The following is a 24,615-nucleotide window of genomic DNA, read 5'->3' on the forward strand; positions in this document are numbered from 1 at the left end:
CAGTGGGGCTTACGGAGGGGGTTGTGGTTTTGTGTCCAAAGGTGCTATAAAATGAAGGTGAGAGGCAGCAGTATGTGTTGTACACTGTTTATTTTTCATGTGGAGCTTGGCTGATAAATAGGACTGAATTAAAGCAACACTCATGAAAAATAAAACCCAACCATGACTCAGAAGTGCAAAATTGCCCTCCACGCGTCCAGAGACGATGAGGTTCTGGTTTGCTGGAGACAGCACGTGGATATTACTGTCTGTACCAGCAGGGCAAAGGCTTCAGCTTATCGATATCCTTAATGCAAACGGATGTCTGGTACAGTATATGGCTTTGTCGCTGGGTAGCCACCTGTGACTCTGAGAAAACAGCTTCTGTTAAGAAGAGGTCACTGGTGAGTTTTTCTCCAGTTCCTATTTACAAGTCGTGGTGCTGTCTTCCACTCAAACCACTGAACAAGGGCTGCCGAACAGTAAGCGCTATGAAATTAAAACAAAAAAACAAACGGTAAAATCCCAGAACAACAAAAACCTGCCCACCTCCATTGCATTTGGACATGGCTCGTCGTAGAAACAGCACCAGTAGAGAGCAGACAGTTCCCATGGTGGAGGAGTGGTTTGTGATGGGAAGACTTAAGACTTGCAAAGGTTCAGAAAAACTAACAAGTGCATCCCAGGTATGAAATTACAGTAACAGGTTGCCTAAGGCTGAGAAAGGTCTTAATTGCATCATCCTGTCGGGCACACAGCTGGTGGCAGCTGAACTAGCTGTGGCTCTCCCTTTGCGCTTGCCACCCTATTCCCTGCTCCTCTTTTTGTGGCTCTGTGAAGAAGGAACTAGCTTGACTCCAGAGGACAAAGCAAAGTGTACTCGGTCCTGCGGTAGTCTGAGAAGTGTCTGGCAAAATGTTGCCAAAGAAAAATCGGTTACCCTGTAGCAGGGGAGAGACGAAAGCTGTAGGGAATGAACAGAGTGCGGGGCTAATGTGGTGCCTGGTACAAGGGTCTGTAATTTACCTGCCTGCAAAGGGATCTGGAAGGGAAGGAGTGAAAGGAGTTGACCTACTAGGTCACTCAGCAAGGTGAGGACCGTAGCCTGGGGTGAGGGGACCGCTGCCAGCACACGGTCCCGTGTGCTCAGGCACTCGGGCATCTTCCTTCAGTTCTTTTCCAAGAGCCGCTCGGAGCCCTCCCTCTCCCAGCGTTTCCTGGGCTGCCTGTGCAGGGAACCAGCCTGCAGCAGCCTGCGCGTCCTGATGGGTTTGCAACTCCAGGCAGCAGCAGCACGGCAGCGATTTCGCTGCTGCAACCCCCTGCCCGCGGTCTTTACCTTTACCTTTGCCAAGCTGGAAGGAGATCAGCTAGGGCATCGAGTGGAGGGGAAAGCTTCACTCGTGCTACCCTTTCTGCTTGGGGCTGTACGGGTGTCATGGATGGAGAAGGAAAATCCCCATGCCTAATCCTGTTTAAAAGGTTTCCATTGTTTTTTCCAACTTTTTCTCCACGTTAGGGTAGAGGAATGGCCTCGGGACCCCTGCAGCAGCAGGGTGTTTGTGAATATGTCTTGGTTAGAGCTTGATGAGGAGTTTAACTGGCTGAGTAGCATGTGAGGACAGCAGCACTGTTGTGCTTGTCATCTGGGGAGATGTAGCTGGGAGCAGCAGGGTTTCCTAGGAGGCCAGGTCCCCAGGCCTTGGGATCCTACCTGTGGTTTTTAGAATTCACCAGTAAAAATCACCAATGTCTTAAAACTATCTGTTTCCTATAACACCACATTCCAGCTAGGGCTGTCTTTTCATTTATCTTCTTTCCTCCAAAGTGCAAAGCCAGGGAGCAAAACAGAAGTTATGGGGTAGCTGTTCAGGCACTAGGAACATGGAGAGCGATTTGATAAAGCAAATGCAGCCTGACTCTTTACATACACCCCGTAGAGAGGCTTGGTCAACAAGCAGCATTCAACAGCTTGAATATATTAAATGGATTTCCACCAACTCAGCTGGAGAGCTCTCCATTTCGCTGGCATGGTTTGGGGTCTGGGGCAGATTTCATTCAAAAAGAAAAAAAAGTAAAATTTTATTTCCCGTTTCTAAATGTATTTGCTGCAGCAATGCCATTTCTTCACGTGCCAGAAGAGCTCAAGGTTAGCAGGGTCCGGTACAACTGCATCTTCTCCATCCACGGGCCGCGGCCGTCGCGTTGCCTGTGTGCTGGGTCCGGATCAGGAGCCGACGGGGCTTCTCCTGCTGGTCCTGCTCGGTGCAGAGTTCCCCGCTGAGCCGGCCTGGCCCCAGCAGCTGTAAGCAGCAAGACATGGAGAGGAACTTGCACAACGGTTTATGTTTTTCTGTCGGTCCCCACTACCGTGTCTGGTAAGCGCTGCTAGCAGGGCCTCCGGGCACCGCGAGGGAGCGGGGATGGGATAAGCTCTTCCTGAGATCTCCCTTGCTGTGCTCCAGTCTGGTTTCAGCATCTTCTCCCAGAGCACGTTCCCTGCTGTCAGAGATAGCCCAGCTGTTCCTCACGCTTCTCCCCATCCAGCGGCTGAGTTCACAGCTTGTTCTTCTGTCTCATGGTTAAAAAAATATATATTTTACTTTTCATCCTCGTCTCCCTCGCTCATGCTGCTGAGGGAGGCAGAGGCAGCTTTTGGAGAAGAGGGAGGGGAGGCTTTATTGAAGACCCAGGGTGGAGATGGAGAACGGGACGGAGAGCGGCCTCGCGTAGGACTGCTGTTGGGGCTCTGCCGGGGAGAAAAAGCCTGGAGCATTCGGCCGCTTCGTTCCTGGAACATCTGCTTCTGCAAAAGCAAAGTGAAAAGATGCTCTTTGAGTAATGCACAGAGGGGGAAGGTATGTCTGTGGGCAGGCAGGGGCTGTGCTGCGCTGTGCCTCTCGCCTGGGAGAGAGCAGGGAGACAGAGGATAGGCCTCTGCTCTGAAGCACGGCCAGTTCAGCCCACACTTAGCCTTTGCCTCTTCTGCTGCGTGCTTAATAACCCATTTTTTTATGTGACAAGGTCTTTTTCTTAGATGGGATACCCCTAGTGTGAGATTACTGTGTGTGTTGTCCTGTGCCAGCTAGGCAGAACTCCCTTGGGATTTCTTGTACATGTTGGTCACACTCTGTCCCAAAAAGTCAGTTTCCTGCCTGAATTCCCAATGTTCCTTGTTCCCAGGACCTTTTCCTTTTAGCGTGCTGGGAAAGACCACCCGTTTCCTCCTGAGCTTCCTGGCTGGCCCAGACTTTTTTCCTCCTTCCCTTCTGGAGGGATGCAGCCGCTTCCCCAGCTACCTGGAGCAGGCACCACCCAAACCCTTAAATTGGGGATGGGAATGTCAGAATTCGGGTGTCTGTGTTGATAAAAGAAACACGTGCAGGCTCTACGTTCTGCTTTGGGCTTTATTGTCATTTTTTGCTTTGTAAAGCTGAGCGGAGGCCTGCCAGAGCTGCTGCAGTGGAAGAGACCACCTTTTCGGTCAAGCAATCTGCTACGCTAAGGCAAATGCTGCAACTTGTTAGTGCCTGCGTGGCCTTGCATTAGGCTGCTGGGCTGGGTTACGGGAGATCTGGCATGTGCTGCGTGGCTGCTGCGGGCTTCCTGTGGAAAACGCCAAATGCGAGTGCCTCGCTGCTCCTCCTGGGGATGGGGAACAAGAAGTCTCAACCTTGGCTGGAGCAGCGGGAGTTGGATCGTAGGTGATGCTCGGCTGGAATGGAAGAGCCAGCCCAGACAAAGTTAAGTTTGCTGCTTGGGTCTGAGAGCAAAATACAATTTTTCAGAACGTATTCTGGGTTTGCTTGCTTGGGCAGCTGCAGTCCACAGAGTTTCTCAGCTTGAGTTTTTTTGTTTTCTTCCTCCTCTTCCCCCTACAGCAACTCTGCTCTGTGGTGACCTTCCTGCCCATCTTGCTCTTCCTCCCCCTCTTTGAAACTCAGTATTCCCTGCCAGCGGAGGGGCAGATACTAGGTTTTCCCATCAGGTTTCTGGTGTTTGTTAATCCTGGGGGTTAACGGTTGAGCACAAATACCAAATTTAACTGTTACCCTGTCAGCTCTCTCACCCAGCTTACATCTTTATCATGTTGGCCTTCATTAACTTAGTTTTAGAGCCTGGATGTCGCTGCAGTGCGGAATGACAGAACAGTTTCTGCCTGGAGCCACACTTAGCAACGCTCTCATGCGTAAAGACCCACGGCACGTAACCTACCCTGCACTACTGCTAGGTCCAAAATAGTCAAGGCTTCCTCAAATCTCAATAGTTAGCAGATGGTGGTTTCTCCTGATAAATGGTGCCAGGCAGCATTTGGATGGGGGAAGGTTTCTGCTGCGGAGAGCCTTAAGGATGTCACCAGGGCTGGCAGAGCCCCGGAGCCTGCTGAAATTCAGTGGTAGGAGTGCAAAATTCCTCTTTCGATCACAGGAATTGAGGTTTTGTTGGCTTGACTTAGTCTGTTTTATCCTCTTGCTGAAGGTAACCCCCAACAAAAAAAATTGTTTGATATGAAATCTCTTTTTCCTAGCCAAGCAAAACATTTTGACTCCTTCCTGCCCCGGCACCTTACCAGCCACTTCAGAAAGCTCAGTGAAGTTGTGGGGCTTCATGAGGGAGATCGAAGTGGCCCAGCTTGGCTGGTAACCCACGTGGCAGGGGGTACTTGACTGTACCTTAGGCCACATGGGCCAGGGATGGAAAGGAGAATCCCACCTTCTTGCTAAGGCCCTCAGCCAGGCTGTAGGACACCTGCTTTTCCTTCAGCAAAGAGTTTGTTGCTTGAGCAAGCTGCTGCACTCACGGCTTCAGCAGGGTAAGCGCCTGGCCGGTCCGAATTGCCTCCTGCATTAGTGCTGTAAGCACTAGGTTGCTGGCTAAAACCTGTGCTGCTGCAGGAGGAGGAGGTGGTTTAAGTCACCTGCCTCCAGAATGACTCTTCCCCTCCAGCTGTGCTCTAGCAGGGTTGGTAAGTCATGCCCTTCGCAGGCAAAGTTTTCCTAATGGGGACTGCTCCTCGGGCCGTTGGGTGCTGAAGAAGTAGAATAAGTGTTAATGGCTTCATTGAAGTGCTGGAGGGTTAGACAAGGCTGGGTGCGCTCTGGACCTTTACCAGAGGTGGGAAAATAATTTCAAAGCCTTGGTTCAAGCAAGTTCAGGTACCCCCAACCAGTTTAGGGAGATAATGCTTTCCTTTTGGCAAACTTGCGACTGGGCAAAACCATTCTGCCTGTTTCTGAATTTTATTGCCTAGACGTTGATAGTTCTTTGCTTTACAAAACAAGTGCCAGTTGGGCATTACGAAGGATGGCTGCTTTTGAGCTGCTGATTCTTTCAAGGCCATGCTCAGATCTAGGCTGCGGACGCACGGCGTGGTCTAAACACCCTCCCTGGGTTCTAGTTGCAACCTGCAAGATTTATCTGAGCACCCGCTGATGTCTGAGGTGATGCAGCCCTCTCCCAGTGCGACCATCCCCGACTCTGCATGCCGAGCAGAGGGAAGGCATCCCTTTGAAGGGACACCTCATCTGAAGGGACACTTCTGAGGGAGACTGGCACGGAAACCCTGCCCTGTGAGCCTTGCTTTCTCTCCGCTGACCTGAAGTGCAGCTGCCTGCTCGTACATCTCTGAGAGGTTCTCTCTGCCATGCTGGGCTGCGTGGTGGTCCTCTCTCACACCGGAACAAAAGTTTCATGCCAGGTTAATGGTTGTTTCTGACCCTTCTATGATACTCTCACAGAAAAAGTCCAGGGAGGGGATTGCACAGGTGGGCAAAATTGCCAAGGAATTACAGACATCTTGACATTTGAAAAGTGACATTTTGACCTTTTTCACAAATGGGCGGGTTTTTTGTGGGTTACGTGGTCCTTACTTTTAGAAAATTGATGCTAGCATAAAGTGTATTATAATAATTATTTGTGAAATAATAATAGCATTTTAATGGTATGCAAATTACTGATTGAGGAATCCAGCATGCCCATAACGATTCCTGTACTTTTAATGTCAACATTAAAAGCAATATCTAACTAACAGTGATAAGGTAAATTAGTGTTAATAACAGTTTTGACACTAATAGCAAGTTATCATTATTTTAAAAGTCTTTCTTGTTGCCAAGGCTCAAACTGATTTTAAAAAAGCCATACCGCTTTTCGGCTTGCTGTCACTGACGCTTTGCCTACAACACTGTGAGGAGATTTCACTCCTTTTGTTCCTAGCAAAGGTCTCTGTGATTGCAGCAGAGTTCCTACTCTGTGGTCCAACACTAACTTAGGAAGCAGGAGGCCACCCCCAGTTCCTAAAAGACCTTTGCAGAGCAGCTTTTTCCTAATTGAATTTGGTAAAATGTTTATCAGCAAAGGGTTTTTAAAAATGCCATTGGTGTGGGTGTGCATTGTTGAGTGGGTAGAGCAAGGGAAACAGGATCAAGGCTTTTAAATTTTTTTCCTCTCGGCACAGCCAAGCTCATCTCACCTCCTGGGGGTTTCACGTGCTCTGTTAGCATTAGTTTTATTTATTCAGCACCTATGGCCACAGGACCATCCCAGATGGGAAATGCTCGCCAAGCTCTATGGAGAATAACTTGCAGAGGAAGCTTCGTGTGGATGTGGTCAATGCAGGTAAACCTGGGCTTTTCATCAGAAGAGTTACCCTCTTCCCCTCTTTAAGGAAAATTATACTGTTGATGAACAAATTGCTAAATAAAGTATTTGTTGATTGCAGCTGGGACGGGTGTTACTCGGAGAGCTTTGCATGGGACAGGCACAGCTATAAGGGGATTATAAAGATGCAGTCTCTGTTCTGAAGCCTTCACAGCCTAATTTTAGGCTTTTCTCAACTAGGTGGTAATCAACACAAGTCATGGCTGAGAAAAGATGAGAACTCCAGAAAGAGGCAGGTACCACATGCTTTGGTGGCCCTGAGTTGTGATGTGGCTGTGATGTGGGCTACTTAATTCACCCGGGGTCTGTGACTCTTCCTGAGGCTTTGTTTATAAACAAAACCTCTGCTGAGATCAAGAGAAGGTACCTTTTGTGACGGGAAGTTGTTCAGGTATGAACTGGTAAGAGTAACCCGAGAGAACATTACGTGTGTGTTGTCTCCTTAAAAATATTCCAGTAGTGTCTGCTTCATGCTAGTCCTAAACTGTTTTTTCTGGCTTGCTGCTTCTGTTGACATTTTGCCTCAAACTGTAATCCACGAGCAGTTAAAGCTTTGCATAAACCTCTCGCGAAGGGTCTGCTTTCAAGTGAGGAGAGAGCTGCCCGACTGTCTGTGCGCCACGGTCTGAAAACGTTCCTCTGAAGCATCCTGCTCTTCTGCGAGATTATTTCTCTAGCTCTGACTCTGCTCCCCTCAGTTCACCCTGCGCTGCTTGCTGCTCTCCTCTGTGCTTGCTCAAGTTTTGAACCGAGCAAAAGCCTCACTGGGAGCTTGTGACAAGAGCAGCATGTTCAAGCTGATGGCTGTACTGGAGGGTCTGGCTGGTGCCTGGGCTTTCACCAGAACGCAGCTGCACAGGGAGCTTGTTGGAAAAGGACTGACTAACAACAAGGAAGGTCTGGGAAGGTCTGTTCAAACAGATGATAAATCCTACAGTCAAATTAAGCTTTGCTACTGCTTTCAATGTAGCAAAGGGAAGTTGTACCAGAAAACAAAGCCTCTCAAGGTTTGGTAAGCTATCAGAACTCAAAGATAGGGGCTGGGACTCTTTCGGGGCTCTAAAGTGTCACCAACTCACCACTTGCTCAGTGCATGACTTTGGTTTCAGCAGGTACGGCCCTGGGGTTTCTCCCCAGAAGGATGCTGTTGCAGACTCTCAACTGCCTTTCCAAGGCACCTGGGGACCTTTGGTAAATGGGCTCTGTGGAGCTGGCATGTGCTGAGGAGAGCTTTGAAAGTGCTTCTGTTTCACCTGAGCTTTCCCTGCAGTCAGTCAGGTGAGCCTGGCCACTCAACATGTAAACTCATTTCTTGGAACTTTAAATCAGTAGTTCTTAAAGTTAGAAAATTGTCATCTTCTACTGCTGAGTACAGAGCATGAAGAGAACTATTGAAAACTTTTCAATGGTCCTGTTTCCCTCACCACCTCCAGTGTGTAATTCCTCCCTGATACTGTGTGGCACCCCATTTAGTGCTAATGGGAAGAACAGACTGTATTAGCCTTTTTGCTTGTGTGTTGCTGTTATGCAGCTCTACTGAATGCAGTATCACATTCAGCATTGCACCTTCACAAAAGACACAATTTATCCCAAAGAAGCAACAGCCAGAAGTGGCAAATCCTCCTGCTGCAGTATTGGCATGCGTTATCGGATTTAGCAAGCAGGTTTGTTGTTATCCTACTGTGCTGGCTTTCAAAACAAAGACTGCAGCAAAAGAATCTGCTCTTGATCTGTGTTACAGAGGAGAAATAAAAACTGTTCAGACTTCCTGGGATGACAGAATACCTACCCAGGCTCCGTCGGGTCCAAACAGCTCTAAAAAGTTGCCAATAAATTCCCTGGACTTTTCTTCCCATTTCTGAATGAGGTCATGGCTCTTCTCTTCCACCTTGTAAACAAATTCTTTTGATTTTTCCTCCACATTCTTGACTTTTTCTTTCATTTTATCCACTTGGTTTTGAAAGCGGTATTTCTTCTCCTGTTTTAAAAGTGTGGACAGAGATTAATATATAGGGACTTGGAAATAATCAGCCACCAGCAGTTGAGAAGAAGAAAAAAATTGCATTAGTACCCTAATACATATGGCCTTGGTTAACTATTCCCACATTATTTTTATAAATGCAAATTTAACATTTGTGGAATGAAGTGCAGAAGGTACATATTGAAAAGACTGTCTTGTGCGATTACTGTGTTTAATCCACTACACGAATCTTTCCATATTTTCAAGCTGAATGCACTTTGAGAATTATATGAGTCTTACGAAGGATACAAGTGAGAAATTAACAGCTCAAACTTAGCAGTAAGCAAACAGCAAATCTCCCTGGGTTTCCTAGCAAATGCAGCCCACTGCTGACTTCCCAGCCTGTGTTAACGGAGACCAAAATGCCTCTTTAGTTGGATTTCTGCAGAGCAGAAGGAAAACTCTCTTCACCTCTGAGCCTGGCTAATACAGGAGCTTCAGGCTGCCACAGAGATGTGTGTAGGCCAGTGGCTTGGGGCCAGCAAACTCCTAATTGCTAAGTCATACAGAAAGAGAGGGACAGAGCAGATAATGTTAGGGAGCTCTCGTTGGGCCTAGCTTCTAAAATACGCCAGGGTTAAAGGACTTTTGTCCCGAAACGTGTCTGTGCTCTGCAAATGTACGGTACACCCAGCTAACTAACGCTGTGCCCTTGAAAGTGTAATGGTCTCTGTAGAAGCACAGACCACTATTGGCTTTTAATTTCCTGTGAACTTCATTTAACGGGCACTTGAATTTACTTTTAAAGCAAATATTGTTTAGTTGTAAGGTGGGTTTTATTATAGCTCATGAATCACTAGAAGAACCATCTTTGTCAGCCACAAGGCCAAACAAAATCCTCAGTGTCCAAAGAAACCAAACTCACTTTGCACCTAATACGTGATCAACCCTTCCTTTAACAAGGAAACCTGTGCTTTGGTGAAATCCTTGGTGAAATCCTGTGTTTTTAATTTTGAAACACAAGCAGTCTCTGGTGCAAATTAGTATTTCTGCATTTAAATTACTATAAGCTAAATAACCAGATGCCAGGAGGGACTTCAGGATACATCACTGTCTGAGACTGGGGGAAGCATATCTTATGCAACAGTATCTTAACGTCAGAGTTGCTAAAGGATAAATTTGAGAACCCCCAAGGCATCCAGCATGCCTTAATTTAACGGGTATTTGCAATAGTGATCCTTCTGGGTGGAGTACTTACAAGCAGGATTTTTTAGAGGTGTAGAAGACTGATTAAAAAAAAATAATAAAATTATGCCGTGTGATCTGTGATTTATCTGCCAGACTTCAAAATAAGAAACAAGTAAACGAAACCCTCATGAAATGACACAACTGAGTCCTTCACAAGGGGGTGTTCCCAGCTCCAGGGAGGGAGGTGGCAAGTCCTGCTGTAAGCCAGCCCAGTCACAAAAAGAGGTTTCAGTTGTGTGGGTTATCTTGAGGCCTTAAGACTTGAAATAGTGAAGGAAAATAAACTTTTGTTTCTGTTAAGTGTTTACTTGCTGGAGGATAAGGTGCAGTTGTGTATGTGGAAGCTGAATAATTTGAGCCATCCTTTCAAGTGGTGCTTTTGCCCTACCTATTGTGGCTTCTGAGCTTTTCAGCATCATTTCTGTACCAGCTTCCTAAAGCACTTCCTTGTCTTTTAAAAACTATTATAGCCTTCTCTAGTAAGCTCACTGCTCAGCAGTTGGGGTTTGTTGTTGTTGTTGTTTTTATCCTGTCGCATTGTACAGAAAGTTTGGCTATCAAAATCTTTGCTCCCTGTGCTGCCTTCTCACAATGGGAATAAAGAAAGAAATTGTGTCTTGGGTGAGTGGCTGAGAAGCCTGCGGGGGGGCTGGCTCCTTCTTAGTGTGTCGTTAAGTCACCTACAACTCAAGGAAGAAGGAGGAGCAGCAGCTTTGTTACAAATGTGAAAGCATAAGATGGAAATGAAGCTGCTAATTAATAGGAGCAATTAAAACTACCTTCAGCTTTCCAGTTTCTTTCTTTTACCTTAAGTTCTTCCCAGCTATTTTAAAAGCAGCAGGAGGAAGATCTCCTTTAACCTTTACTCTACGTTCAGGGTCCTAGGAGAGAGTGTTTTGGAAGCAAATGCAGGTCGGTATACTTACATTTATAAAACTAACATTCAGCTCTTTGGCGGTGTATCCTCGTTGGAGGTTGCGCCGGGCGTACACGTCATAGTCCCGGACGATCCTTGTGATGATATCCGACGTGGAGATACCTTCGGTTCTCTGCGTTGGTACGAACATTCCTGAGCAAAGTGGGAAAAGAAAGCCCTCTGAGAAAGCACGGCAGGACCAGGCGCTGCGGCAGGGAGCTGAGGATGAACACAAAAATGCCTGACCAATGGTAAGAGACTTGCAATTCTGCCCGTCTTATTCCTAGTTCTTCCTGATGTCCCTGTGTGAGCTTAGGGAAGGCACTAGGTTGCTATACCGTTCATTTTTCCTCAAGTCTTCAGAAAGGCTGTAACTTGCCCTGTTCACAGCGTCAGCCGTGATGTGGAAATTATTAGACTGGCAGGGGCTCCCGAGCCGGGAAGGCTAAACCTCGCAGTTGTGGCAATTCACTGAGGAGGTCTTTCCATGCGTGTAGCCCTTATTTAATGTTGTATGAAAGAGCGGGGGGGTTGGCTTCCACTCCTGCTATTGAAAGGCCGTTTGCTGCTCTCCTGCCTGTTTCCACCCTCCCCTCCTGTGCTGCACCATCGGACTGTCTTTGCTCTGCTGAGTAAAACAGAGCAGCCTCTGGCCTTGGCCAAAGCCAGGAAGCGCCTTCAGGTAAAAGATGCGTTACAATAACTGGGAAACACCCTGGAGGTGCCAGTAGCTTGTAACAGGAAGGCGAAGTGTAATGGTAGCGTGAATAAACACGGCTGTACTGTGGAGACCGAGGGTATCAGCCTCCATAAACCCCATTTCATGTCCGCCTGGCCACGTCAGTGGCTGCATCACCACTCTCCCTGCCCCGACAGATCCGCTCCTAAGAAAACTGACCATTTATTAAGACTGCTTGTATTTTTCCTCAACACAGCTGAGGTATAGATTGCTTTTTAATTGCTCCTCATCAAGACAGGGTCACTTGAACTGCTAATGCAAGTCACAAAGGCAATAATAGTAGAGTGCTAGCACACCTTGGTTTAGTAGATATTCAGGGCTACAAAAAATTGCTACTATCAGATATACATAATGGCAACATCAAGCTGCTGATGAGAGCAAGCTGCAAGATAAGACTGGAAGTGGTTTTGCAAAAAAAAGTAGTGCTTTGTCTTAAAAGGGTCCTATAGCTGCTGGCAAATTAATCCTCACACGATTGCTTGAAGTAGGCAGGCATTGCTAGCTAATTTCACAGGGTTAGAAAAAGATCTGGGGAAGGAATCAAGAAGCTTAGCAGCCTCTTGTGACTAAATGCCATTTGATATTTTTTTCTTTCTGATCTCTAATTAATATTCTGCTAAAAAATAGATTATTTTAATCATAAGCAGAGAGGTTTCCCTGATTGTGCTTTTCAGGCTTGCAGCAGTCACTCAGAAAACTATTTTTGGAAGCAATGAAACCCACTTAGAGCCAGAAACCTTTATAGATAGGAGCTACAAGAATACACGAACAAAATCCAAACCCTACCCTTGCCAAGCCAAAAGCGGAATTGTTTTCAAGTAGATGCACAAACCCACGAACGAGAACATTACCTTTAGTCACTGATTTTGCTTTCGTATGCTTCATGTGTTAGACTGATTCATGTTTTCCAAGTTACTGTTCACAGATGTGCAGAGGTTTAGTCAGCACACCCTTACCCAGCTCACCGTTATCCCTACGCCCTCCCACCTACTGAAGGGAGCGGAGAAATGGGAGCCCATGGGAATCTACACAATGAGCTCCACAATTCCAGTCTGCTTCTCTGCTTCCCAACAACCTGATGTGGGAAAATGGGAGTACTGGAACTAAGAAAATGCACCAATGCATCCACAGCATTGGTCTATTTAAAACAAAAACCTCTAGGAGAAAGGGGGAAATCGCTATTGTAATAACGTTGGTCTGGAGCATTAGGACTATTACAGCACTAGATCTCAAAAATAAGGTAACATTATTCTCAGTTCATACACAACAAAATTCAACCATAAAAGACTAAAGTCACTTCTCCAGCAGTGATAGACACAGGACAGACCACAAGTCTCTGAAGCTGTAAATCCATACTCTTGTGCAACATTTGAATTTGTCAGGACATGTGCGCACTGACCCGCGCCCAACAAGGGCAGAGAAGGATGTGCCAGGTTTGGGCACTCTCCAGCTCAGTCTGCTAACGATGCAGTGATGCCAAGGGCTGCTGTCACATTGTCCTGTGCACTCCCCACCTTACAGAAGAAAAGCAAAATAACTGCCTGTCCAGCACATACGCTGGATGTCCCTCGGTGACCCGTCCTTACCAAAGGTACGTTTTTGTTCCTTTGCCTAGTGAAGTAAGCTGGTGCTGGCTCTGAAACTGTAGAACAGCAGTTCCTAAAGGAGGGTTGTGAGTCTGACACCGCATTGAGGTTTGCAAGTGGAAAAAGATTAAGAACTGCCGCTATAAAAAGCGTATTCTTTCAGATCAGGTCAATACCTGGTTGTCTGCTGTCATTGTATAGCTTGAGAAGGTCAATTTGCGTGACAAATTACCATCAGGTAGATTTGTTCTGAAATTTTTTAAGCCTCCAATAAGCATGTTTATGTAGACCAGGAAGAGGATGGATTCACCAGGCTTCAGAACAGCACCTCCAGGGAGCAGGAGAAGAGAGGTGTGATCAGTTCCTCCTCCCGCATTGTTCACTGCGTTAGGATAGCCGCTGCTGGCAAACAGCGGCTTAACATTATCTCCTCAGATTTAATTCAGCTTTCTTCAACTGAAGAGATGCAAACTCCTGATGACTTCAGCGTGTTTGCGTTCAATGTAATATGGTAGTCAACCTAATTGCTAAATAGTCATGGCAAATGAATTACTCTGATGCCGACTTAAACCCTCTGCCAGTGTAGTGAAAAGAACCCTTGGTGCAAATCAGAAGTGGATCCTAATGACTCCTGAAGGCTGCCTGTGCTTGCCTGTGTTCAGGACTGGGCTGAGTCAAGGAGTCCTCAGTTCATGGTTATCAACAAACAACTGAAGCTGGCTGGGCTGCTGTGGGAACTAAATTCATTTTCATCCCTTCAAAGCTCTTAGTCAAGCACCCTAAAATTATTTTAAGGACCTAGATAGGACTCTTTCGTGATGGATTTGAATGGTTTCCTGAGGGTTATGGCAGGAATTCAGCCAAGGACATCCTTTGTGGTTTTACGTTAATCTTTCTGCTGAAGTCAGCAGTATCTACCATTAGGGAGTGTATCGGGTTTGTGTGGCAAGGTTTTGGTAGCGGGGGGGGGGGGGGGGGGCTATCGGGGTGGCTTCTGTTAGAAGCTTCCCCCATGTCCAACAGAGCCAATGCTAGCCGGCTCCAACACAGACCCACTGCTGGCCAAGGCTGAGCTGATCAGCAATGGTGGTAGCATCTCTGGGAGAACACATTTAAGGAGAGGGAAAAGTTGCTGCACAACAAAAAACTGAAGCTGGAGAGAGGAATGAGAACATGTAAGAGAAAAACAACCCTGCAGACCCCAAGCTGGGTGGAGAAGGAAGGGGAGGAGATGCTCCAGGTGCCGGAGCAGAGATTCCCCTGCAGCCCATGGGGAAGACCACGGTGAGGCAGGCTGTCCCCCTGCAGCCCAGGGAGGTCCACGGGAGAGCAGGGGGATGCCCAAAGAAGGCTGTGACCCCGTGGGAAGCCTGCGCTGGAGCAGGCTTCTCGCAGGACCTGTGGCCCCGTTGGTAGAGGAGCCCACGCTGGAGCAGGTTTGCTGGCAGGGCTTGTGACCCCATGGGGGACCCACGCTGGAGCAGTCTGTGCCTGAAGGACTGCAGCCCGGGGAAGGGACCCACGCTGGAGCAGTCTGTGCCTGAAGGACTGCAGCCCAGGGAAGGGACCCATGCTGGAGCAGTTTGTGAACAACTGCAGCCCGTGGGAAGGACCCACATTGGAGAAGTTCGTGGAGAACTGTCTCCCGTGGGAGGGACCCCAGGCTGGAGCAAGGGAAGAGTGAGGAGTCCTGTCCCTGAGGAGGAAGGAGCAGCAGAGACAAGGTGTGATGAACTGACCCCAACCCCCATTCCCCATCCCCCTGTGCTGCTGCGAGGAGGAGGCAGAGAAAACTCGGGTTGGAGTTGAGCCCTGGAAGAAGGGAGGGGTGGGGGAAAGGTGTTTTTAAGAGTTAGGTTTTATTTCTCATTATCCTACTCTGATTTGGTGGGGAAATTAGTTTAATTTATTACCAAAGTCAAGTCTGTTTTGCCCATGATGGTAATTGGCGAGTGATCTCTCCTTGTCCTTATCTTGACCCACGAGCCTTTCATTCTATTTTCTCTCCCCAGTCCAGCTGAGGAGGGGAGTGATAGAGCAGCTTTGGTGGGCACCTGGTGTCCAGCCAGGGTCAACCCACCAACAGGGTGTAAGACAATATGATATTACCTCTACTGCTTCTCTCCCAGCAGCTGTGGTCAAAAGGCAGGAAAAGAATTTGAGCTGAGGCTGAAAAGGTGCTAAAAAGGTAAAGCTGCCCTTACCTGCCTCCTTTATGTGTTTGTATACATCATCCGAGCCAGCGGAGGAGTACGGGATGTCATCGTGGGCTACAAAGTCAATCTGCCAGTGAACAGAAGAAGAATCACATGCCACCATCACTGAATTTTGGTTCAGTGGGGGGTCGTTGTGGAGGATCATCTCTTTTCTCGACTTCAGCTGAATTGCTTTTGACATTCTCATCCTAAAGCCATCACCTAGAATATTGCACTAGATTTAGGCCTACAACTGCTATGTTGCAGGATCGATTACGAAAGAACAGAAAGCTTGTCTCCAGAAGCACTGCCGTTAACACATCACTCTGGCTGGCTCTGTGTGATATTCTGCAGAAAATGTAAGACACCTGTTCCTGCTTTTATTGCTACTGGAAGAGCTAAGTCAAGCGGCAAAACCTTGGTTTTCAAAACCATGGAGGCAAGATTACTGATTCTGCCTCCCTGGGGCTGTGCATATATATACACACACACACACACATATATATATATATATATATATATATATGCATACCTAGTACTATCAAGCTCTCCTTTTGTCACCCAGTGATGTGGACACTAAAATACATCCTAGTTAATTATGCTTTTGTTAAGACTCATATAGATTGCAAGTCAATAGCATGTAAGAAATTCTGTCCTGCCTTTTAGAGGACGCATGACATTTTTATGTATTTCTGGCCAATTATTGCACCTGTTGATGTTAATAAGAAACATGCCTTTAATTCAGGACTTTAACAGGACTTTAGTCACTATGTGATAACTTTTCCTGGTTCATGATCTCCTTTCCTGAAAGTTAATTTGTGAAGAATTCTTCAGTGTTATTTTGCTATTCAAAAATCCCACTACAGCAATCATGCCAGCATATTGAGAAAAAAAGGCAAGACAAATACAACATTCTCTGACAAAGATGGAGGCAAGCAATGCCATGTACCTAATTTCAGTGACTGGAATTAACTGAATTAAATAATTTGCTCCAGCTAATAGAATTTCACAGACTTGCTGTTTATTCTCAACTGTCAGTCTACAACGGGGAAGGGAGGGATAAGGGAAGAAATGTACCTTATGTTTTTCAAGGAACTCGGGTGTCAGTGTCCAGGGTGCATCTCTGATGACCTCATCCACATAACGACAGTGTCTGAGGGCTTCATATCGCTCAGTTTCATTCATCACAGTGAAGCCTTTGAATTTATGAGTTAAATCATCACTGCAAACTAAAATATGGAAGTATCAACAAAATGGCTCCACAATTAGTAGCATTAGTATGAGCAGCAGTTGATTATTTCCTGATAATTCCATTAAGCACTTAGTTACTAGCTAATTTTGGGGTGCTTCAGGGCATCTTAGAGTTCTGCTCAGGGTTGGCCAGTATAACCATAGACTTCTGAGAGATCCTTCCCTTTCTGAAGCTGCAGCCAGAGCCCAAGTGAGATATTGTAGGACATCTCAGGTTGTACGGTATGCACATGTTGAGGCAACTCAATACCACAATAAGTGGGGATTTCACAGGTTGTGAAATTTCAGGGTCGATGAACAATGCTTTATAAACAATCAAAAAGTGCAGTGTCGACAATCACAGAGCGCTCGCAAACTTCATGTATCACAAAATGGTCAAGGTGGGAAGGAAGGCACCACTGGACATCACCTAATCCAATCCCCCTCCTCACAGCAAGCTCAACTACAGCAGGTTGCTCAGGGCCATGTCCAGTTGAATTTCCAAAGATGGAGATCCCTCAGCCTCTCTGGGCCTCTTGTTCCTACTTTTTGGTTTTATGTAAACAACGCTTTAAATAATGAATTTGCCAACAAAGCTCTCAATCACAGCAGAACAGTTTCTCACTAACTAAACACTGATGGAAAACAAGTCATGGCAGATTTTATAGGAATCTGTTTCTGAGTTTAGCTTTGAGTTCAGCAGATTTCATAGAAAGAGAAGTAAGGCTTGTGCCATGTTGAAATGGGAAATTGCAGAAGGAAGCCCCATGGAAAGGACTGGGAGAAGCCGTATGCTCTAGTGGAATGAGCAGAGTTAAAAGTCCAGAAATCCTGCATCTTTAACTCTGGATGTGCCAATACTTTGGCACATTGCTTTTAAAATGAGGGGAAGCAACAGCCATGTTACCAGAGGACTATAAAAGTTAGGTATTATCTTTCTAGTCATGTAACATTGTGTAAAACCCTGTGACCTGTCCCCACAACTGTAACTCTGTCCAATATTATAGCTATGATAGTCATTTGACATCCCACATGGAATGATGTGATACCCATTTACAGCTGGGTTGACAGTGGTTGTCCCTCAGCACAGGTCAAACCTGTGCTTTTGGATCTCACTTGTCAGTGACACCAGGACAAATAGTAAATGTACTTGACAAATGATAATGCAACATTATTAGTGCTGCAGGGAAGTGTGAGAGCAGGCCTACAGCTGCTGCTGCTTTCTAATTTGAAAACATCAACCTATCAGGCAAGGTGCTGGCAAAGATGCAGTCTTTTTTTGAGATCTAAAATGGATGGTCTTGCTGTGATGATCGTTAAGGACCTTTAAAGTAGGAAAAATGTAGGAAGGCTTAGATAGCCCTGGAGTTCGTGCAAAATTCAAAGCCAGATAATAATATACATATGAATTTCAGCTAGCAAAATGGTGCTCTATCCTATTATGTCATTTTTGATGCCTGCTGACAAGAAATTTAATGGAGATCAAAGCATTTTCAGTAGAAAGATCCCTTCTGAGATTGTAGTTATATTTTTTTTTACAGCCTTTATGTCGTCTTAAAGCTACCCTCTCCTGGAAGAAAGGGTCTACTAAAATTATTGGAAAACAGTAATTTTTGCTTGAATTCTGTAGAAAGGTTTGATTTTATTTTTTGATTACTGTTTGTTCATGTACAGTACAGACACAATATCTCTGTATTTCCTTTTGATTCTATCATTCTGCTTTAATGACTGATTTGGGAATGTGTAAATGTCTATTTAAAAAAAAAAATCTTAGCTCCAAATAATTGTCTTCACAATGAGAAATAAAAGGGGTTGGTTGTGGTGCCCACAAAGACACATGACACCAGTGCTTTTGCAGCACAAATTGTATGTGGGTGTGGAAAGGTGCCCATTTTTTAAACATGCTAAGACACAGTGCCTTGCTGGGAAAAGGTGCTGATGAGTGCTGGCTGCTTTGTCCTTCACTCCAAATATAAGGGCAAAGTGAAGCTCTGCCATGAATTTCAAAGGAGCCCCAGAGCTCCTTTCCTGATCTGGGACACCCCCCACTCCTTTAAAAGCAACAACGAAACCTACATAACTTGCATTTTTTTTAAAACCTCACAGTCTTGCACCTCCACTTGCTTCTTCTGCAAGCTATATGGCTCAGCAGGAAGACAAGAGAGTCCTAAATGTTTCCTTCGTAACAAAGGGATGTCTCCTTTCCCTCCTAGTAAGCTCCATGGGAATTGCCACAATTGATAAGAGTAAAACCAAAAAGTGTGTTTATAAGGAGATTTTGCTTTTCCTCCTTGTTGGGTCTTTTTTCCCCCCCTTTCAACTGATTTGGGACAAAGAGGCAAAATAATGCATCTTATAAAGTGTCCGAAGGCTGCATTCGCATTTGTTTTATCACCACTGCTGTAAACATTTGAGCGGCTGAATGTCGCTGTGAAATGTTTATGCGAGGTATATCTCAGCCCCAAAGGGGCAGGGAAACTGGAACTGAAATGCATGTTTATGAGGCCTCATGAGAGCAGGGCTGGCACATCCAGCTAGGCAGGAAAGATCCACCCTCCGGTGACTCCTCCGGCACGTACCAACTGCTGAACAGCTGTTAGCCAGCCACACAGCAAAGAACACAAGATATTCACAGCAAAAAAAACTGATAAGAAAGTAACCTGCCCGGGGATGCTTGTGAGCTGAAAACTACGTTCAAAACATGACCTACATTTGGGTCTTCATTGATAATGGGCCGGATTTAGCTTCTCTGTTGATGTTGAAGGCTGGGTCTGCACACACAGTACAAACCTGGCAGTCAGGGGCCGTGGGCTGTGCCTGGCTGGCAGAGGGACCCAGGAGCCAGAAATAAATGAGCGGTTGATCTCATTCACTCATCTCCATCTTTGAACAATTTTGAGCGAATAACTCAAAAAGGTAAATTATTCATATGGAGCTATTCTAAGCTCAGAGTCATGCAGGCACCTGCTTTAACTAGAATGGGAATTGTGCCTGTGCTGCCGAGGGCAGAATGTGACTTTTACTTTAATTGATGCAATTGTAAGATGTAATTCAAGGCAAATCGCCTATAGAAAGCCTCCAGAGTGAAAGTAGCATTCAAAGTCATGGCATATAAACAGCTGGGGGTGCAAGCACAGCAATAACTCTCTGATACTGAAGCACCAAAGCAAAAATCCAGTGCAATAAATAACTGATCTTACCTCCTACTAGTAAGTAGCTGTTTGGGAATAGAGTTTTGGCTTGCATAAGAGCTCTAGCATGGCCAGAGTGGAAGAGGTCAAATATCCCATCTGCATACACTCTGACAGGTCTGTCAACTGTGGAGAAAGAAACACAACAGTGATTTTTCAGACCCAAAACAAGTTGCACTTAATTCTACTGGACAGGTTTTTGTTCCCAGATCAGATGGTTGTGGCGATTTACCCCAGTTCTGATGTTCAAAACCACCATGGGTTAACTTGCAGAGTTTTATCCTGTTTGTTACTTGTTCTTCTTTGTACTCTCTGTTGTTTTCTCTCAGACTTAGCCTATTTATTATCATCCATCATCCCCGTATTCTAATTTAGCAAAAATGTCATCTCCCTGCCTCATTCGGAGTTCCACCATATGTCTTGTTCTTTTCTCTCTGCATTACTAGTCAGTTCTGCCTTCTGGATTTTTTTGGGTTTTTCCCCTTATTTTTTCCCATCATCTCCCTTTTCCTCCCCTCTTTTCTGTGACTTTCTGTTTTCCGTAGCTTACCACTGTAAAAATGTATTGTTTACCTCTTCCACATAAACCTTTAATTTCCCTTTTTTCATACTTCCCCCAAACTCTTCTCTCTAACAAGCCTAGCATTTCTATTTCTCACTATCCTCCTGCTACCACCCTTGTAACTCTTGCTTTCTGTACGACATCTGCAGCAGCAGCCTCTGGATAGAAAACGGACTTGCTTTACCAAATGACATGCCTGACAGCTGTGCCACCTCAGAGCAAAAGGACAGTGGAGATGAGCGCAACAGAGCTCCAACCTCCATGGACTGTGCTTCAGGGCTACAGAGAGATGTCTCTGCTGTCAGGATATCCAAGGCTCCATGGGAAAACATTGTTCCTTGCAGAGTTGACTGGAAAGCTGCGGCTTACCCCTATACAGTCTACGTACTTCAAAAGCTTATTTTAAATTAGTAAAATAAGTAAACAAAGGCTTTTTAAAAATAATCTCTTGGAATTTAGGGGGGCTGAAGTATGTCTTTCAGACTTTATGTGAAATCATCCTGTTTCCTCAGCCCAATTACAAATGTCCAGATAAAGAAATTGGGCATGGTTTGTTTGCAAAGGGCAAATGACCTTTAAGGCTGCTTAAGGTCTGATGTGATCAACAAGACCGTCAGTGAAAGAAGAGTTTTCCAGCATACAGAGGCGGTACAGGAAGAGAATCCAGGAGGTAGCCACTACACAACACAATTTTCAGGCTGGCTGGAGTAGGCTGGCAAGCCTTCCTTCCGACCAACATGCAGACATCCACAAAAACATCAAACTCTAACTTGAAATGTTTTCTCTTGTTGTTTCTCTAACAGAAGATAACAGTCCTGTAGTTGCTGGTTTCTTCCCCATTACCCGATAGAACCAGATACCAGGCTGACCCTTCTGGTTCCAAGTGGAAGGCACAAGTGAGCATTGACAGATGTTTGCAAGGGAGAGGCTGTGCTTTGGGAGCACCCGTGGTCCTACTAATGCAGCTCTCTACACATACCTGGTGTTCCCAGGCGGGCTTGTGCAATGGTTAGCTTCTCATGGGGGGCTTGGCACTGACAGCTTGTTTCGTCTGCAAATGGAGCAGGTGCCGTCAGAGTCTGGAAGGAGGAAAAAACACAAAGGAAGTCAATTTATTTTTTCCATCAAGCAGTTAAAAAAAACCATTTAACTGTGGCAGGATGCTGTAACCAGGCCTAATGCTGGTTTGTTCTCTGGGGATTTTTGCTTTTTGGTCACCCCTGAGCACACACAATTCGCACAAGGTAAAATGACGAGGAAAAGAAAGCTTTCCAAATACATCATGCAACCTAATTCTTTGTCTCTGTTGAGAAGCTTAAGCATTTTTGAGGTGGGTGCAGGTATGTAATTTTTCAGAATTTGTTTGCAGAACAAAGTCGGGTTTGATGGCCCAAGCAGCTTAATCCTTCGTTTGGTCTCAATGACACCAAAGGTCCAAGATGCAAAATGTATTCTGCTACCTGCAAGCAATAGCTGGAAAAACTAATTGGGATTCAGAATGCTGCAAATGAGCCACCTCTTCACAAGCACTAGTTCCTTCCACTGACATCAGTACAGGTAACTGGGACTACAGGTTGTTTTGTTGTGGTTTTAATCAGAATCTTGTATAATTTTGAGGAGCCATTCAAAATAAAGGCAAGAATGCAACCAGAAGTCCCACCTAAGTAGAGCTAACTGAGCTGCAGCTCCTTTCTCCAGTCTGACACATACTGTAATAGCACTAAAATGCTCTAACTGTGAACTGAGCACCACAAGGGCACTTGCTCTGAAGATCTTATAACCTAAAGATATAAGAGAGAGAGTGAGGACGCATGAAGAATGATGTGGCATTATCTGTCAGGAAACTTGATTATAGAAATTGTATTTTCTGCCCATGCCTATGTAGGAAGTTATCAGCGATCAGAACTGCAGAAATTTATTATCTGCCATATGGTCTGATATGAAAAAACGCACTTCTACTGCTCTTGGCTTGAAATCTTTAGGAAATCATAGCTGAGTTTTGGTTTGCTTCGTTTCTGTGAGATGTGGTGGTTGAGACAAGCCGAAGGAAATCTGTCACTTACTTTGCCTCCACCATGATTTAGCTGGGACCTCGTGGCCTTGCAGCTGTGGCTTGGTTGGGTTTTGACAGTGACCACTTGCGTGATGTACAGTTGTCATACCAGTTTGAGGACCCATGGTTGATTGTAACAGAATCTCTCTTCTCCTTTACACTTTTTTTCAGCTTTTAGATGCTGAATGCTTAATCACTGAGCATTTATTTTCTTTAGCATCCCTGAGACACTTTAAGACATGTCATGCCTAATTGCTGCTGACCTCTGGGCTCACTGGCTTGTTGCCTGGGAAGCTCAGAGGACAGTAGTAAAACAGCAACAAAGATTTAAAGATTCATATCCAGCTCTTTCTGCTGATTTACTATTCATTTTGTTTACTGAAAGCACTAAAATTTTATGTAGATTTCTTTTTTTTCCTTCCTTTTTTCATAATCTCAAATGTTGCAGGAAATCATCATCATGAGTATCTTAGTGATGAAAATCACATCATCTTTGCACAGACAAAGTTAAAAATGGAGAAACTATGACCAAGTCGCAAGTTTCTGCCTGGGTTTCGTAGACGGGAACTGTTCATCGGGCCACCCACGCCGCACAGTGTAGAACATTACACATAATCATACCATGCCAGCTCCTTCCTTTATTTTCTAAATACTGTCTTTTTGCTTCTGGCTTTGCGATTGCTGTGTGCTAACCTGTCTTTTTATCTCCAAGCAAGGTCAAGTTACACGGCAGCCCATACGGCCTGGTTCCCGCTGGGATAAAGAGGAAGGCAGAAATGTTAAAACAATAATGGCTATGGTCTGAGGCCTGCAACTGGTAATCAGATCCTAGCTTGGCAGAGGCTGTTTCCTTGGAGATTACTTGAAGAAAATAGGTCTGGTTTGCAGGAAGATATCTTCCCCCCCCCCCCCCCCCCCAGCAAGCACAGTGGTGCTTTTTATCCATGTAAACGCCTTTGCAATGCCAAGATTTTTCTTTCAGTCTCTGCTCAATGGAGAACAACCTCTATTAGCTTCCCATCAGTCCAGCTTTTGCAAATGCTCATCATTAAAGCTCACCTTACGGCCAAGGGCTAAGAACCAGACCTGTCAATATTCCCATTACTCTGTGACCTCTCAGTCATTGGGTATGCAAATACATTAAATACAATAGATTAAAATCAGCAATATTCTATCAAAGCCACATAGAGAAATGCATCAATACCATGTGCTGACAGATCAAGGGAAATACAGCAATAGCTTCCCAATGAGTATTCAATACTATTTCATCTGGCCTAGAAAAAATGTCGCTGAGCTTAACAAAAACATCTTATAAGATGAGACCATTTGGTTTGCATATAAAAGCATAAGATAAAATATTTCAAGAAATTATTAAAAACCAGAAATAATATATCAAACCTCTTTCAGTTTGTATATAATTACTGGTATTCTTTCCAGTTTCTTGTCAGTAATAACTAGAATTGGGAGAAGACAGCAAGTAATTTATATAGGAGCTTTTTCATTTTGGTTAATCTGTTAAAGTACTTTTAGAAGTTTGCTCTAGTTTTGCCAGTAATCAGATGGTTAGACAAAGACTTATGGAAATGTATGTCTGTCTTTGACAGATTTTTCTCTTCATCTGTGCCTTCATTATTTTCTAGGCATTTACATTTTGTGATTAGTGAAGCAAGTCAAATTAGCCTTGTATTTTGGACCAAGGTAAGCTTCTGAGATCTGCATCATCCTGTAGCAGGGTGCTCTATAGCCTGTGCGAGTTCGGTGATGAATTACCTCATTTTGTTTGTTTAGCACCTGCCTCCTCCTTGTATTATTTGATATTCTTGTACTGGAAGCTTCAGTAAATTTATCTGTAGTCACCTCTTCCCTGCGTCTCTCTCTTTTCTCCCCTCAGTCACGTTTTCCAGGCTGAAGAGCTTTACCTCATTTATTTGTTCCTTGTATGGAAGCTGGTCCACAACTTTTGATTATTTTTGTTGCCCTTCTCTGTTAACCACAAGGTGGTTTACACAGTGTTTGAACTGATAACTCTTCCAGTTTCTAGAGCTTTAATAGATAGGAATAGAAAATTATTTACATGGTGCTCACACTTTGTGGTTACCTTTGATGACATAAGCACCTTATACCTCGTGTCAGCAGGGAGACCTTACTTTCATTTAAGCAGTCCAAATGCCACATCGTTACTGTGTTATTAATACATGGTGTCTAGAGAAAGCCTATTACATGCCATAAATGGAGAAGTCATTGTAATATTAGGACTCATTAGTGCTATTTACTTCAGAAGATGTTAAAAAGCTCTTGC

General features: G+C 45.1%; 1 protein-coding gene and 1 long non-coding RNA gene across 8 annotated transcripts in view; one reads left to right on the forward strand and one right to left on the reverse strand.

Moving 5' to 3' along the window:
• The first annotated feature begins 2,160 nt into the window (after positions 1 to 2,160).
• On the forward strand, positions 2,161 to 16,293 carry LOC142033548 (uncharacterized). 6 transcript variants are annotated; one of them, XR_012651243.1, is made up of 6 exons: positions 2,161 to 2,357; positions 6,817 to 7,027; positions 7,749 to 7,914; positions 10,792 to 11,011; positions 12,882 to 13,090; positions 15,218 to 16,293. It is a non-coding gene; the product is annotated as an uncharacterized LOC142033548 (long non-coding RNA). The 6 variants fall into 6 exon arrangements; XR_012651244.1 differs by lacking the exon at positions 2,161 to 2,357 and adding an exon at positions 5,838 to 6,594; XR_012651241.1 differs by lacking the exon at positions 2,161 to 2,357 and having other exon boundaries at positions 5,838 to 7,027; positions 7,746 to 7,914.
• The window catches only part of PCYT1B (phosphate cytidylyltransferase 1B, choline), a 31,492-nt gene continuing 9,229 nt past the window's right edge, over positions 2,353 to 24,615 (reverse strand). Inside the window, exons 2-8 of one of the 2 annotated variants that reach the window (XM_075033496.1) lie at positions 21,243 to 21,342; positions 19,711 to 19,827; positions 16,358 to 16,509; positions 15,290 to 15,368; positions 10,771 to 10,913; positions 8,426 to 8,614; positions 2,353 to 2,785 (exon numbers count right to left, since the gene is read on the reverse strand). In XM_075033496.1, coding sequence (XP_074889597.1) covers positions 2,579 to 2,785; positions 8,426 to 8,614; positions 10,771 to 10,913; positions 15,290 to 15,368; positions 16,358 to 16,509; positions 19,711 to 19,827; positions 21,243 to 21,342 — 987 coding nt within the window. In that variant the 3' untranslated portion in view covers positions 2,353 to 2,578. Of the gene's footprint in view, positions 2,786 to 3,377; positions 3,695 to 8,425; positions 8,615 to 10,770; positions 10,914 to 15,289; positions 15,369 to 16,357; positions 16,510 to 19,710; positions 19,828 to 21,242; positions 21,343 to 24,615 lie in introns of those variants that run through there. The other variant, XM_075033497.1, reaches the window with a different exon arrangement.

This window comes from Buteo buteo, chromosome 8, assembly GCF_964188355.1.
Source record: "Buteo buteo chromosome 8, bButBut1.hap1.1, whole genome shotgun sequence".
NCBI classification, from domain to species: Eukaryota; Metazoa; Chordata; class Aves; order Accipitriformes; family Accipitridae; genus Buteo; species Buteo buteo.